Below are 12,827 nucleotides of genomic sequence, written 5' to 3'. Positions count from 1 at the left end.
TTCTAAATCCTACTTGTTCCTGTTTTCTTCTTCAGGTGGTAAACAGCGAGCCATATAATTTCACAGCAATGACACCAACTGATAAAATAATCCTGACATTTGCTTGCTGCAGATTAGAGAAAGCCCCAGAAATTTCTGAAATCCTGCAAGTTTTGGTTCTGTCAATGGCCATCTTTATCCGTTATCACTACATTACACTAATGTTTAACATCAGCTATCAGATTTCCCATCCTCAGTAACTAGCAAAAAAATGACATCCAAAGATGGCATCATGAATAGCCAAGGACAGAAATCTGCCATGTCTACCACTGCTGATATAAAGAGGCAGCCTTCTGTAGCAGAAGAATTTCTTGGATGCTGTTTCAGTTGCCAGCATCTGCTGAGGCTGTTGACAGAGGGCAAAATTTGATGCAGTGAGCAGGATACCAGGCCATTTGGCAGAGGAGACACCAAGCAGAACATTATGTGGTTTTCAAATGAATGATTTTTGGCCAGTTGAACTTGAACTGGGAAAAATACCACTAGAAAGCCAACCAAGAATTGGTTTGCTTATATACTGCTTACTTTTAGCTTTCCAGCCAATCCAGCACATGAATTTCCTGAGTTTACTTTCACTCAACACATGAAATAGTGTTCTTCAACTCTATCCCTTTATATTGCTTTATGTTGTTTATAGTTGCTTTATGAACACTGACAAAAAGTGACATTCCATTTCCGTTCCCCAAAACTAAACAGTAGGAACTGGGAAGCTAGTGAAAATTTCCTCTGCAGGGGAAGTGGTCTAGTCAAACTCAAGAGCAGAAGTGAGAGGATAGTTTTTAATGAGGACACAACCCCTAACAGTACAGATCATCATTTCAACTCTGCTGTAATAAAGCATGTCTGCACAAAAACCTATTTGCATAAACTACTCTTATCCAGGCCAAGTCCTGCACCCACTGCACTACACAATGGAGCTTAATATCAACCTCAGTGAGCCAAAGGTGTGGTTCTCAGTTGTGTGGGAGTAGGACCAAACTCACTGACAAAAGCCTGGCACAGCAAAAAAGAAGCACTGCCCAGCTAAAGAGTTAAGCTTAGCTTAAGTCCCCGGTCTGCAGATAATTCTCCTTCCTCATGCTCCAACTGCCTGCTCCTGAAAACAAGACAAAAAACTTTGACAGGAAGCTCCACCAAGACTTTATTCATTGGTATACAATAGGAAGAAATTAGCATGAAAGAAGAATCATATACATTACTGACTTTCCAAGTCACTAAAACAAACCTATAGTGACAAGAACAGCTGAGTTTGATGACGTAACAAGAAGCGTGTGACCATCTCTCTAGTGTCCATACCTGTAAATAGATAATATACTTTTTTTAAAATTACAATTCATAGGAGTGCTGGTTTGGGTGGATTTATTTTCATTCTACTACAGAATAATTAACATGTAAATGGAATGAAAGTGAAATGCTGTTAAGGAAATATTAGGAAGTTCTCCACATTTCACTTTCCCTAAAAGTCTACCCAGACACCAGTTAGAAGAGAGCCTGAGCACTCCACAACACCATGTGCAAGAGATCTCAGTACCAGTTATCTTTTGCCCTGAATCCCACTTCAAATATATCTGGCATGAAACAAGGCTAAAGCTTGTCACAGCCCCAGAAGTAACTCTGAGCACGCATCAGAAGATATTAATTCATGTCTCTGTTTCTCATCATGCTGCCCTGCGATATGAAGTGATTAGCCAGGCAACATGGACTGAGTTTTCATTGAGTGTTCAGGAAAACATCTTAATTTCAAAACTGTAGTAATTCAGTTATCATGTCAATGATTTGCACAACTGACTGTGTACCAGAGCCCAAACACAATCCTCAAGTTATAATACCTGTTTTGCTTTGTTTCAGTCTGGACTCTGACTAGATTTTTTTTTAAAGTGGGTGGGGAGAGGAACAATCCACAGTTAAGAAAAGATTACTAGATCAATGGTGCAGAATGAAGCAATAGGCAAACTTCCTAACTATTCTCAATGGACAACTACCTCTCAAAATACGATTCTCCCTCAAAAACCCATTCTTGAATCTCCTACTACTACTCTTAACATAAGAGTTTATAAAAAACTTTAAATAAAACAAACAAGAGAGCAATTTTAAATACATGGGACAAAGCTGCAGGAATGGCTACATGGACACTTGACTTCCAGATGCTATGGAATCAGCTGTATTAATCTCTGAGGCTATCAGAGTTTTAAAATAAATTATCCAGATAACAGAGGGACCCAATAACATGTCTGGCATCTCAGCAGAAACATTTTGGAACCCAAGCAGCTGAATTCAGGTCATCCTCTAAACCCAAATTGCTCCTGCAGAAACACAGTATTCACCTGAGACTCCACTTCTAGTTAATTCCATTTCTCTCCTGCTCTCCATTCTTTAGAGAGAATGTCAGTAGAAACCTCTACTTTTTAACAGCTCCACATACCCCACAGCTGTTCGGACTTCCTTCAGAGCTCACTTAGAACCAGTTGACTAAGGAATAAAGCTCTCTGAACAGCAATTATGCCCTCAGACACACCAATCTGACACTGATAATTTATATTTACAGGACAAGTGGACTTTTCATCTTGAAATCTGTGCAAGATACGTACTTTTGGAACTCCCATTCTCTGTTGTCCAGTGGACATACTTGGCGAGTTTTGAGCCAGCGAGAGATGCAGTGGAAGTGGAAAGCGTGCTGGAAGACAGATCACATAATTTCAGAATGTATGAATGCATCTTAATGTGAAAACTACCACAGAAAACATCACAGTAAGAAGAGAGTATCAAGAGTTTGCAGGCAAAAGTGGGGACAGCTGATCAGTCAATTAGCCGATAAACACCAAGGAATTGATCCACATTTTCAGAGAAGAGGAAATACTAGTGAAGGAGCAGCAGGGAGCCTGTTCCACAGTGCATGCAGTGGCAACTGACTGACTTCTGATGAAGGAGGGAGTGAAGAGCTTAGCAGCTGCTAAAATTGGCAGAGCAGATGCTGATAAGAAGCATAATCAAAAAGAAAAGAGAGGGTTTCAGAGTGAGTAGCAGGGATGATTTGAATGTACACATGCTGAAGGAATCTTCCTGTCAATTTGCAGGAGATACCAGAGCCTGAATAAAAAGGAATTTGCAAAATTAGAAAGAAAAAAAAAATCTAATTTATGTCTTTAATAAGGGCATAATTTCTCTTACCCAATACAGCTACTTAAGACCAAGGTTCCACTCGTGGTGACTCTCACACACAACAACATAATTTTGATACTAGAATATCCTGACATGGTTAAAAATTTTGCTCTTGTCCTCTGCAAACAGAACTGCAACATTTACTGTCCTGTTTCAGCATTATCACATTGTAACTCAATCCCACAGCACAGTAAAGAAGGGACTGAGGATCAGGAAATTATTCCACTGTGAAATAGTTTATTTTCCAACTCAGGCCCAGGCTAGCGAGGTATTCAAGTTTGGAGTTCACATACTAGTGGGACCAATTGATTTGATCTTCCCCCAAAACTGGAAGCAAATGACCTGGTAACCCTAGAGTGACTCATTGAATTAGCCTGTACATAGACAAAGCAAGCAGGCTGACATCCAAGTGATCCTATTACTGGGGGAAAGAAAAAGGTATAACTCCTAGGCAAACTATGATCAAGAAAATCATGCTCAGAATGAAAGATCTATTATTCCTGTAAAAAAACAATTAAGGTTTATCTTCCTCTCTTTGCTTCTGTGTCTTATTACATCTCTCCATCTTTCATTTTCTTCTCTCTCTCCTTTCTACATTCTAGTAAACACAAGGACTTTAAAAATCTTATTTCTGTGATTATGTGAAACATGCTACAGAATCTTTCTGTCCCACATCTTCAAAAAAGAAGGAGAACATCACCCCACACAATAAAAGCTTTCCTTACATTGCAGACACCCCAAGCAACTGTGCACTCTTCAGAGGTAGCTGATGCTTGGTTGGCTTGACATTCTATGCCTGTGAAAACAAAGATTGAACAAATATACACAGGAGTTGAAGATCTACATGCAACACAAACTGGTAGATTCCTTCATAATAGCCAATGTAGGAAGGGGAGGAGGAGCTCTTTTGGGGTATTTAACACACCAGAAAGTATCAAGAGCTATTGTTTAATGTGTATTGTTTTTCCAAACGTATCATATCAAAACATACTTCATAATGATTTCCTCCTTCCTCTACTATTTTAGTATTCCAGAGTTCCAGAGGACAAGAGTACATAGCTCATCTGATGGCAACATGTGTCTGCTTCCCAAATTTCAAGGATAAGTATTTTCATTTTTCCCCCTTGTGTTCACAGATATGTCTTTTGATGATGAGTTGACAGTAACTAAACTTAAGTTTAATTACTGTACTTAAACTTCTTACCCAGGTTTCTCTCAATACAAATTCTTACATGTTCCTGTCAGACATTATGTACTTTATTTGCAAATTAATTTGCTCATGTAATGCTGGAGTTTGCCTGTCTTTATTTTATAGTGTTGTGATAGGTAAGTACATCCCAAAAATCCACAATAGGAAATACAGTATGGTTTGGGCTTTTTATATCTTGGAGCTGAGTACCCAGGAGGATATCCAACCCCAACTATTTATGAGTTTGGGTTATGTTTTGGGCTTTTGTGTCAGATGGCATGGATGAAGGAGATGAAAAAGGGTGAGGAAAGAAGAACACTGAGAAAATAAATCCTACAAGCCAGTCCTCCCTTCTAAGGCCTGAACAATTCACTTCTGCTCCAGCTCAAGAAGAAACCTCAGAAGAAAAAAGATATTTTCAACTCCTCAACCATCAGCAGCACAAACCTATAACACCAATATTTTACTTCTTGCTAAAGGATGCCTTCTTTAAGAGTCAAACCCAAATGATTTAAAAAGATTTGCTGACTGATGATCAGCTTAGAACTCGATACATGGGCTTACTGCTTTCTTGTTTTGCAGATTTTTTTTTCCTGGCAAAGAAGATGTCTGAATGAGGTCCAATTCTCTGTTCACTCTTTGTGTGCTTGAACATGCTTAGAGGAAAAGGAATTTGATACACCAATTAAAGATTAAAAAACTTTAAAATCTCACAGGTTTGGCTGAAAAATGCCATCTCTATTTGTTCTGCCTCATTCATCCCTTTCTCCATTTTTCACACTTTTCAGGTGCAGAGGTGCACAAAAAAAAAGCCCTTTTTTTCTGCGATGTAAGAGATGTCAAATAACCTTGGTCACGAGGAACTACTCAAAACAAGACTGATGTCTAAAGAAACTCAGTAGCAACAGCTGTTCTACAAGATTTGAGTTAATCTGTATTTATCATCTGGTTTACATCAAAGATATGATATACCACAGCAGGAAGTCCAAAGCTCAGTCCCTTGCCTGTCTATAGAAGAAAACAAAATGGTACGTCTTGAAAGGTCTGATGTCTTAATTCCTGAATTTCTCAATACATACAGCAATAAAACTAAATCTGATTAAGAATATGGAAGATGCTCAAGACTCTTGAAGAACTTCAATTACTTTGGAATTTGTATAAGATTCTACACTTGAGATCACTGCAACAATCTTACTGTTACTGGAGTATAGACTCATGGTCATGGAGCATAGTATAATAACTTTAAAATATCTGGCCAGAGTTTGTACATGAACAGATAATGGTGAGAAGATGAGTAGTAGGAAAAGATGAGGAAATTCATTTGAAGGGAGAAAAGTCAAAGAGCAGGCAAAATTTAAGACAGAAAGCCTCTTCTGAAAGCAAGAAAAATACTCCAGCACACAACATACTTATTTTGTTTCTTCTCTTTCCCCGCTGCAAACAAAATATTTGGCATATTAGACATGAAGTCCATCGGTCCATTTTTTATGTAATTTTGTCTTTTTTTTTTGTTTTGTTTTTGTTCCTCTCTAAGAGGCCCTAACATTAGAGCTGCATGAACACAATTTTTAATTTTTCAGGATTTAAAAAGACACTGTATTTTGCCTGGGAGCAAGAGGGAAGAAAGATGGTTTAGGTAAGGAAAGAAAGCAGCACTGACATTCATTTCAGTGGTACTCAAGCTTTCACTGACAAACCTAAACTTTCATTGACAGTCTAAAGCATGACAGTCCCAAAAGTTTAAGAGGACAGGTGAACTTTTGTGAAAGTGGTTGAGGAGGAGTTCTCTGGTCGTGGTAGAAAGCCCTTCCAACAAGACACCCAGGTTTAGCTCCCTCATCAAACATGCTGGAGACTACTGCTAGCACTGCTACCTTTGGCTGCCAAAAAAGGGCAAAAAGCTGAAGCACTTTTTGGTCTCCTACTTGCTTCATTTCAGAAAAGGACAATATATCAAGAAATAAAAAAGAACAAATAACAAATAAAACACATGGACAATTTCCATCTTAGAATGAAAGCTGATGATCCTGGCTCTTGAAAGAAAAAGAAGCTATCTACCATCTGCTGACCCAAAAGAAGCCGTGAAAGTCAGATAGTGATAGGTAGTGGAGGAATACTGAATGACCCTTCCATTGCCTTGCTTTTGATAGAGTATCTGTAGGTGAGGATGGGAAGATAGAGCTAAGACCTGAAATACCTTTAAATAATGGTGAAAGATGCAATGGAAGCATTTTCAACTCAGGAAGTAGTGGAAATGCATCTTATATGGCAGCTTCTGAATCCTGACTTTGTAAGAACCACTTCCTATGCATTTTCTATTGCAGAAATCACCTGCATTTTTACACAACAAGAAATAAATCCAAACCCAGTCCATCTAATAGAGATGAGAATCTACTGAGATTCTTTTCTGGATTCTATGCAACATATCTATCTTTGTGAAGCTGGATTCATGGTACTTGGCATGTTACCATCAAAGCAAGGGGACAGTATTTTGATGGCACATTTTACACACTTCAAAGCTATACTGGTCATTTTATTACAATAAGGCATTACATATTTTAGACCAGAAGATAATCCAATATACTAAACACACTGTTAACACTCCCCAACTTACCATGTTGCAGTGACAGCACCAGAGAGCAAGGCTTTGAAGTAAGACTAAAGTAAAATCTAAACAGAACCTGGGTCTTTCCAGAGAAGAATGAAATCAAAACACTGAAAATCTTCTCATTTCTTCTGTACAAACCAAATAGAAATACCTGAATACAAACCAAACTGAGGGCAGGGGGGATCCTTTGAATCACATTATTACCAAGTCATAAGGCACACGCATGGGGAGAACTGCATGACACCTTAACACTGATGCCTGATTTTACAACATTATTAAACTTTCATTACCATGACTGGCATTACTTATCACTCTTTTAGTGTTTTCCCATTCTAGGTTCCTCTTCATTGCTAGGAGTGGGAGACATTTGTATCCTGCATTTTATCAAACAGAATCTTGTGTTGTTCCTCCCTGCATATTCTATTAATTTCTCTCAATTTGCCATCACTTCACATCTGATGTTTGAAAATCTAATTAAAGAGTGTTTTAACAACATTAATGATCTGTAACAAGGAAGTAAGTGAATCGAGAGCCAACACTGATCTCAAAATACCAATTTAGATATCCTTTCTACTCTGTATGCTGTCAATTTTAGTCCATCATTTGCAGTCCAGGCTACTCATAACATTGCTCATACAATATAATAACATGTTATGATTGAGCAACTTGGAAAAGAAAAAAAATTACCAATGCTTTTTTCCTTTACTGTTTTTACTAATCTACCTATACACTCTCAACCCCCATCCACATCCTGGTAGGACTTTTAAAAATATTTTAAGAACTGAGAAGCAAAATTTACTACTGAAAACCAGCATTTGTCCATTCTCCTTCCAGCTCCTCCACACCTCTTCTTCATCCCATATGTCCCATTTGCTATTTATTTTTTTAAAAATTTGCAAATATATGAGACTATATTTGGTCTGTCATGGAAGGTACAATTAATTTTGAGGCAGACTGATAGAATGAAACACACCAGCATCTCCTATCTTAAAATACATCCCTCTTATCAAGAGTAATTATCTTGAATTACATAATCTTATACATTAATTCTATATATTTGTAAATTCTACAAATGTGACTTATGTTCTAATAAATTTTCGAAATTCCAGTTGCCTGTCAGCAAAATGCTTTCCTCTCTAATATATTATAAACCTGAGAGACTAAGTAGTAGTCCAGTGTCCACCTTCTTTTGAAACTTCTTTCCAAGATGGTACAGGTTAGAGACACTTAAAAAGGAAATTTTGACATTAAAGGACCTCAACTTCTTTCATAATCCCTCTTCTTTTTAGTGTTATCACTCCCTATCTAATAACCAAGAATAAACTGAAGCATGGATAGGCAGTAGCTGGCTCAAAATACAAACATATCTGTCCCCAAGAAGAGAAGTGAACCTGGCTTAACCCATTTTCAGACCAGTGTGTTATGGTGTGTTTTCTCTTTATTAAAAAAACAAAACAAAACACCACACAAATAAAGCTTCTGAAAGTAATTTTGTAATTATTATTTAAATATGAAGTAAAATCAGGTGCATCTCTCAGTAGCTGTTTCTATAAACTTGAAGTCTCATTTTTCTGAAGTGTTTTATTTCCATACAGTTATATTGACAGAAGGTTGCCAATAGTAATGGTTCCAAGGGTGACCACATAAAACCAAAGTGCAACAGAACTATTCCAATGGGATCAGGACAGGCCATGCCCAGGCACTAGGCTTGTTATGAGGGGTTCCACCAGCCTCATATTTTAGAAATATAGGCAAATGTCTATCTGGGGTATGTTAAAAGGTCTTCTGTCCCTCATGACTGAAACAACATTACCAGTTATGGTGCCAACAGTACTTTGTCATTTTTGAGGAGAAAAAAATGGGTTTGTACTCCTTACCAATACTCTAAGGGACTGAAAACAGTGACATCATGCATACAAGACCTATTTCATGAAAGAAATGAACCATCAAGTTTATACAGAAAAAAAAAAAATCAAACTAATACTAGCAATGAATGTCTTTTTATTTTGGCATTTGATTATTCTCCTTTGTGAGTAAGCACTAAGTTGGTTAGGCAAGGTAGGTTTTACAGAATGAGGAGTCATTAATTTGCTGGTTCATGCCTTTCCTTGCCAGACACAAGACACAGAGAGTGTTACATGACTTCATCTTAATGAGCACCATCGAGAAGTTGACACTCATAGCAACCTCCCCAACTCTGAAATATAATACCTCTCTTCGTAAGCAATACCTGTCAACCCTGAATAATTTCAGTTCTCTTTATTATTACTCCTTTTCTTCTTTGTTGCATTCAAAATACACTCAGCAGCATCATGTCTGTTGAACTGGCATCAAGTGATCCTACCCTTTACAAGAAACGGGTGAAGGAGAAGCAGTATGGTGACAAAGGTCACAAAAATAGATTATGAGACTTCAGCATTACATAAAACAGAGATTAGCAAGAGAGTTAGTTACTAACTGAAAGCTTTGCTGAATTACATCCTCAGCTGGGGTAATTTCAGCTGTTTATCACATACAAGTCCCAGCTGTGTTCCCCCCGTTTACTTACACAGATCCATAATGTGGTTTCTGCAAATGGCACAGTTATCAACCACAATGTCCCATGCCCACAGAGCTACGGCATTCCACTGGAGAGAGGGGGGAAAAAGAAAAACATAGTTTTGATTCAATTTACAGTGGACAGAAATCATCCCTATTCTTCAAGATCCCATGTATTTTTGAAATAGAAAAGCTGAGATTTTTAAGAAAAAACAAGTCTTAGAAGTCCAGACTAATTCCTCATCATGAGCTCAGGTTACTAGGAAGCAGTGGTATATTCCTATCACAAACCTCCTAGACACAATGTCTCCTGCCCACTTCAAAAACAAGGTAACTCCCACAGTCCACCCCTCCCCGCTTTCTTTTTTCTTGTGAAACAAATGCAAACATTAGGATTTCTATTCAAGATCTAAAGGCAAGGATGCTGCTCATGCCAAATCCTCAATTCTGAGGAAAGAACAGTCCCTTGGAGAAAGATCAATTCAGATGCCATTTTTGTTGAGAGGAATTCCCGTTATTTGCAGCAGTTCTTCTAGTAATCACCCTTCAGAACAGCTGGAGTCAAGAACTAAATCTCTAATGACACTCTCCACTGAATCCTGAATAATCTTCCCTACAAAAGGTTAATAAGCAACAACCTATCAGCAAGGCTGGATATAAAAATTTCGAAGTACTACCAAATCAACCTTTCAAAGACTTACTTTATCCATATAAAAAAGTAACAGCACTGTCTCATGCTACTTCAGGGGAAGGCTTTGAGGACTTTAGAGCAAGCTATGCAGAAAAACATGGTACCTTTTTATTCCTCCAGACAAAACCCATAATCAGGTCTTCTGTAAACTTATTAAATAAATGGGCCTGCCTTCAACATCCAAAGCAATCCAAAATATTGTACTGGTAATAATTTTCATTAACTACTTAAGTAGTATAGATTTTTTTCCCCCTTACATTTTTTTCAGTATATATTTGCATTGACTGTACTATAGTAAATCTTCTCTACTGTATTCCATTTCCATCTCAATGTTTTCATTACTTTCCCTCAGTTTGGGACACTAAAGGAGGAAACACAACTTTCAAGTATTGATAGGCAGTACTGGACTTTGATAAGCTCTTCAATTTTTCATTAGTACCGATATAAAAAAGTATTCACAATACTACTAGATCTTTTAGGACATGCACCAGTAGTGATCTCATTTTTTCCCCAATCTTCCAACTTCAAGTCTAGCTGGCCTTCTGGCTGAGGTACTCATCTCTCATGGACTTCATCCGTACTTCAAGGCAGCTAAGACAGAAGTTCTCAGCATTCTTATCTCTCCCATACACTCCACTACTTAATCTCTTGTCCCATCATGGTCTACTCTGATGGCCCACACACTTGTACTGAGCCACACGTGCAACAAAAGTATTGGCACCTCGCTGGGAAGGAGGAATGTCACTGACACACAAATGATGCCACTTCCTACCACTCTCATTATATCTGTCCTTATTTCCAAAGGACAAGCAATTATGTCACCCAAACTCTTTCTTCTGCACAGACCCAGGGGTCTCCATCATCACTGACAACAGCTGCATTTCAAAGTCATCTACAAGCTGGAATCACTGGAAATGTGTACTGATATTCAATCCAGGGGTCACTTTTCCTCAAATTATACCTCAGTACAAGCCCACACTTGTCCCTGCTTCTCTACATCCTCCTGAAGAACCTCGAACCATTACTGTGACCCAGCTGACAAACTGGTAGCACTAGATAGAAGAATGATATTATGGCTGCACTGAGCAAGGAGGCAAAGCCAGGGTGGCATGAGAACATTTGCTCATTAACACGTTGTTACGGCTCGATTTAAATAAGGAGAAAAAAAACTCAGCCACAGACATTTGTAGAAGGCATTTTGCGCAGCACATGGGGCAGCCCAGGCGGCTGGGCCACAGATGGCGGGGGTGATGGGGAGGGGGAAGCACTCCAGCGCTGCTCGCCGGCCCGAGCTGCCCGGAGGCTCTGGGTACAGAGTAGCCGAACCCCGTCGGAGCGGCAGCGTCCGAGGGAAGCGAGCGGCGAAGCCCTGACCAAGGCATCCCCCCGACCGGCACGGTTCCGTCGGCGCCCCCGCTCCTGCTCCCGCCCCTCCAACCGCACCCGCTGATTGGCCAGCTCCCGCTGCACGTGCGGCGGCCGGCCCCAGTCATTGGCTAGGACGCACGCCAGGATTCTCCGCAGGCCTCGCCTCGCCCTTCCCACCGCTCCGGTGCGGAACCGGGCACCCAGCTACGTGAGGGGAGCGGGAAGTTGCCCCCTTCTCTGTCCCGGTCGCCTTCATCAGGCCGGCCCCAGCCCCCTCGTCCCTCCGGGAGCAGCCGCAGGAGCGCGCCGGCAGGGTCTCACTTTCTTCACTTCGAAGCGCTTCTTGCCGGCGCCGCTGTTGGTTCCGCTGGGGGTGTCCACATCCATTGCGGCCGCCATTTTGGGTGCGTGATCGGGCCGTCCGCCTCCACGCGCGTGCGCGGCAGGGCGGGGCAGGGGAGCTGGAGGGGCGGGAGGCTGTAGGAGGGGTCATCTCATGGCCGCACCCCCTCTAGCGCCGCCTCCCCCACCGCGCCGTCAGGCGCGGGGCTGAAGGCCCGGTCACGTGAGCGTGGTCACATGAGCGCGCTCCTGAGGGCGGTAGCCAGGGCGGGGCTGTGCCAAGTTACCTTGTCAGTACGTTGCCAGCGTTCGGGCTGTCGTTACAGGGTCTTATAGAATCTCTTGGGATTTGCCTCCCTACCCTCTTCACGTGAGGAGCGTCAGCCCTCAATAAACTTCTAACTTGTTTTCGCCCATCGCAATTGTTGCATGACGAGGTGGGGCCGGTGGTGTTGCTGCTGTAGCCCTTTTGTTCTCCCGCAGTCCGGGTTTTTTTTTTTAAACAGAATATGGAATTGCTCGAGACAGGACGCTCACCTTACGGCGTGCGATTTGGGCTTACAATAGTTACAATCAACATGGGTTTAAATGTGCTGCCAGAGCTGCCCAAGCCTTGCCTGTTCTGTTGCAAAGATGGACACGACAGGCACGGGAGCTGGTTCTGGGATCTTCCGCCGTCAGTGCCTTCCCGAGAAGGTCAGTGGTAGTATTCCCCATGATACGGAAACTGAGAGCAATACGCTCCCCTGCAGGACAACTGCAGTTCTTGAAATTTCACCCAGCTTTGCAGGTCCCTGGAGATGCGATCTCTGCAGAGCCACCCCTTCTAAATCCATTTCTACACTGTGCTGCTCCATGAATGTGAGAAAGAGGAGGTTGTAGAAGCACTGAAA

General features: G+C 40.8%; 1 protein-coding gene across 1 annotated transcript; it reads right to left on the bottom strand.

Annotated features, from left to right (window-relative positions):
• Positions 1-1,163: 1,163 nt before the first annotated feature.
• On the bottom strand, positions 1,164-12,040 carry RBX1 (ring-box 1). The gene is made up of 5 exons (XM_066184199.1): positions 11,914-12,040; positions 9,544-9,622; positions 3,924-3,994; positions 2,628-2,713; positions 1,164-1,335 (listed from the first exon to the last, which is right to left on the bottom strand). The coding sequence occupies exons 1-5, from the start codon at positions 11,989-11,991 to the stop codon at positions 1,323-1,325; spliced, it is 327 nt and encodes a 108-aa protein (XP_066040296.1). The 5' UTR covers positions 11,992-12,040; the 3' UTR covers positions 1,164-1,322.
• Between the last annotated feature and the right edge of the window lie 787 nt (positions 12,041-12,827).

The sequence above is a fragment of the Chamaea fasciata genome, unplaced genomic scaffold (assembly GCF_029207755.1).
Source record: "Chamaea fasciata isolate MVZ Bird 193981 ecotype frontalis unplaced genomic scaffold, bChaFas1.0.hap1 SCAF_5, whole genome shotgun sequence".
NCBI classification, from domain to species: Eukaryota; Metazoa; Chordata; class Aves; order Passeriformes; family Sylviidae; genus Chamaea; species Chamaea fasciata.
The sequence above is the reverse complement of the archived record's forward strand: the minus strand, read 5'-3'. Positions and strand labels throughout refer to the sequence as shown.

Coding starts and splice junctions, on each gene's coding strand:
- RBX1 (XM_066184199.1), bottom strand. CDS start 11,991: ATGGCGGCCGCAATGGATGTGGACACCCCCAGCGGAACCAACAGCGGC. Junction 9,623..11,913: donor AGCGCTTCGAAGTGAAGAAA/GTGAGACCCTGC, acceptor CCCTCTCTCCAG/TGGAATGCCGTAGCTCTGTG. Junction 2,714..3,923: donor TTGCTTGGGGTGTCTGCAAT/GTAAGGAAAGCT, acceptor TCTGTCTTCCAG/CACGCTTTCCACTTCCACTG.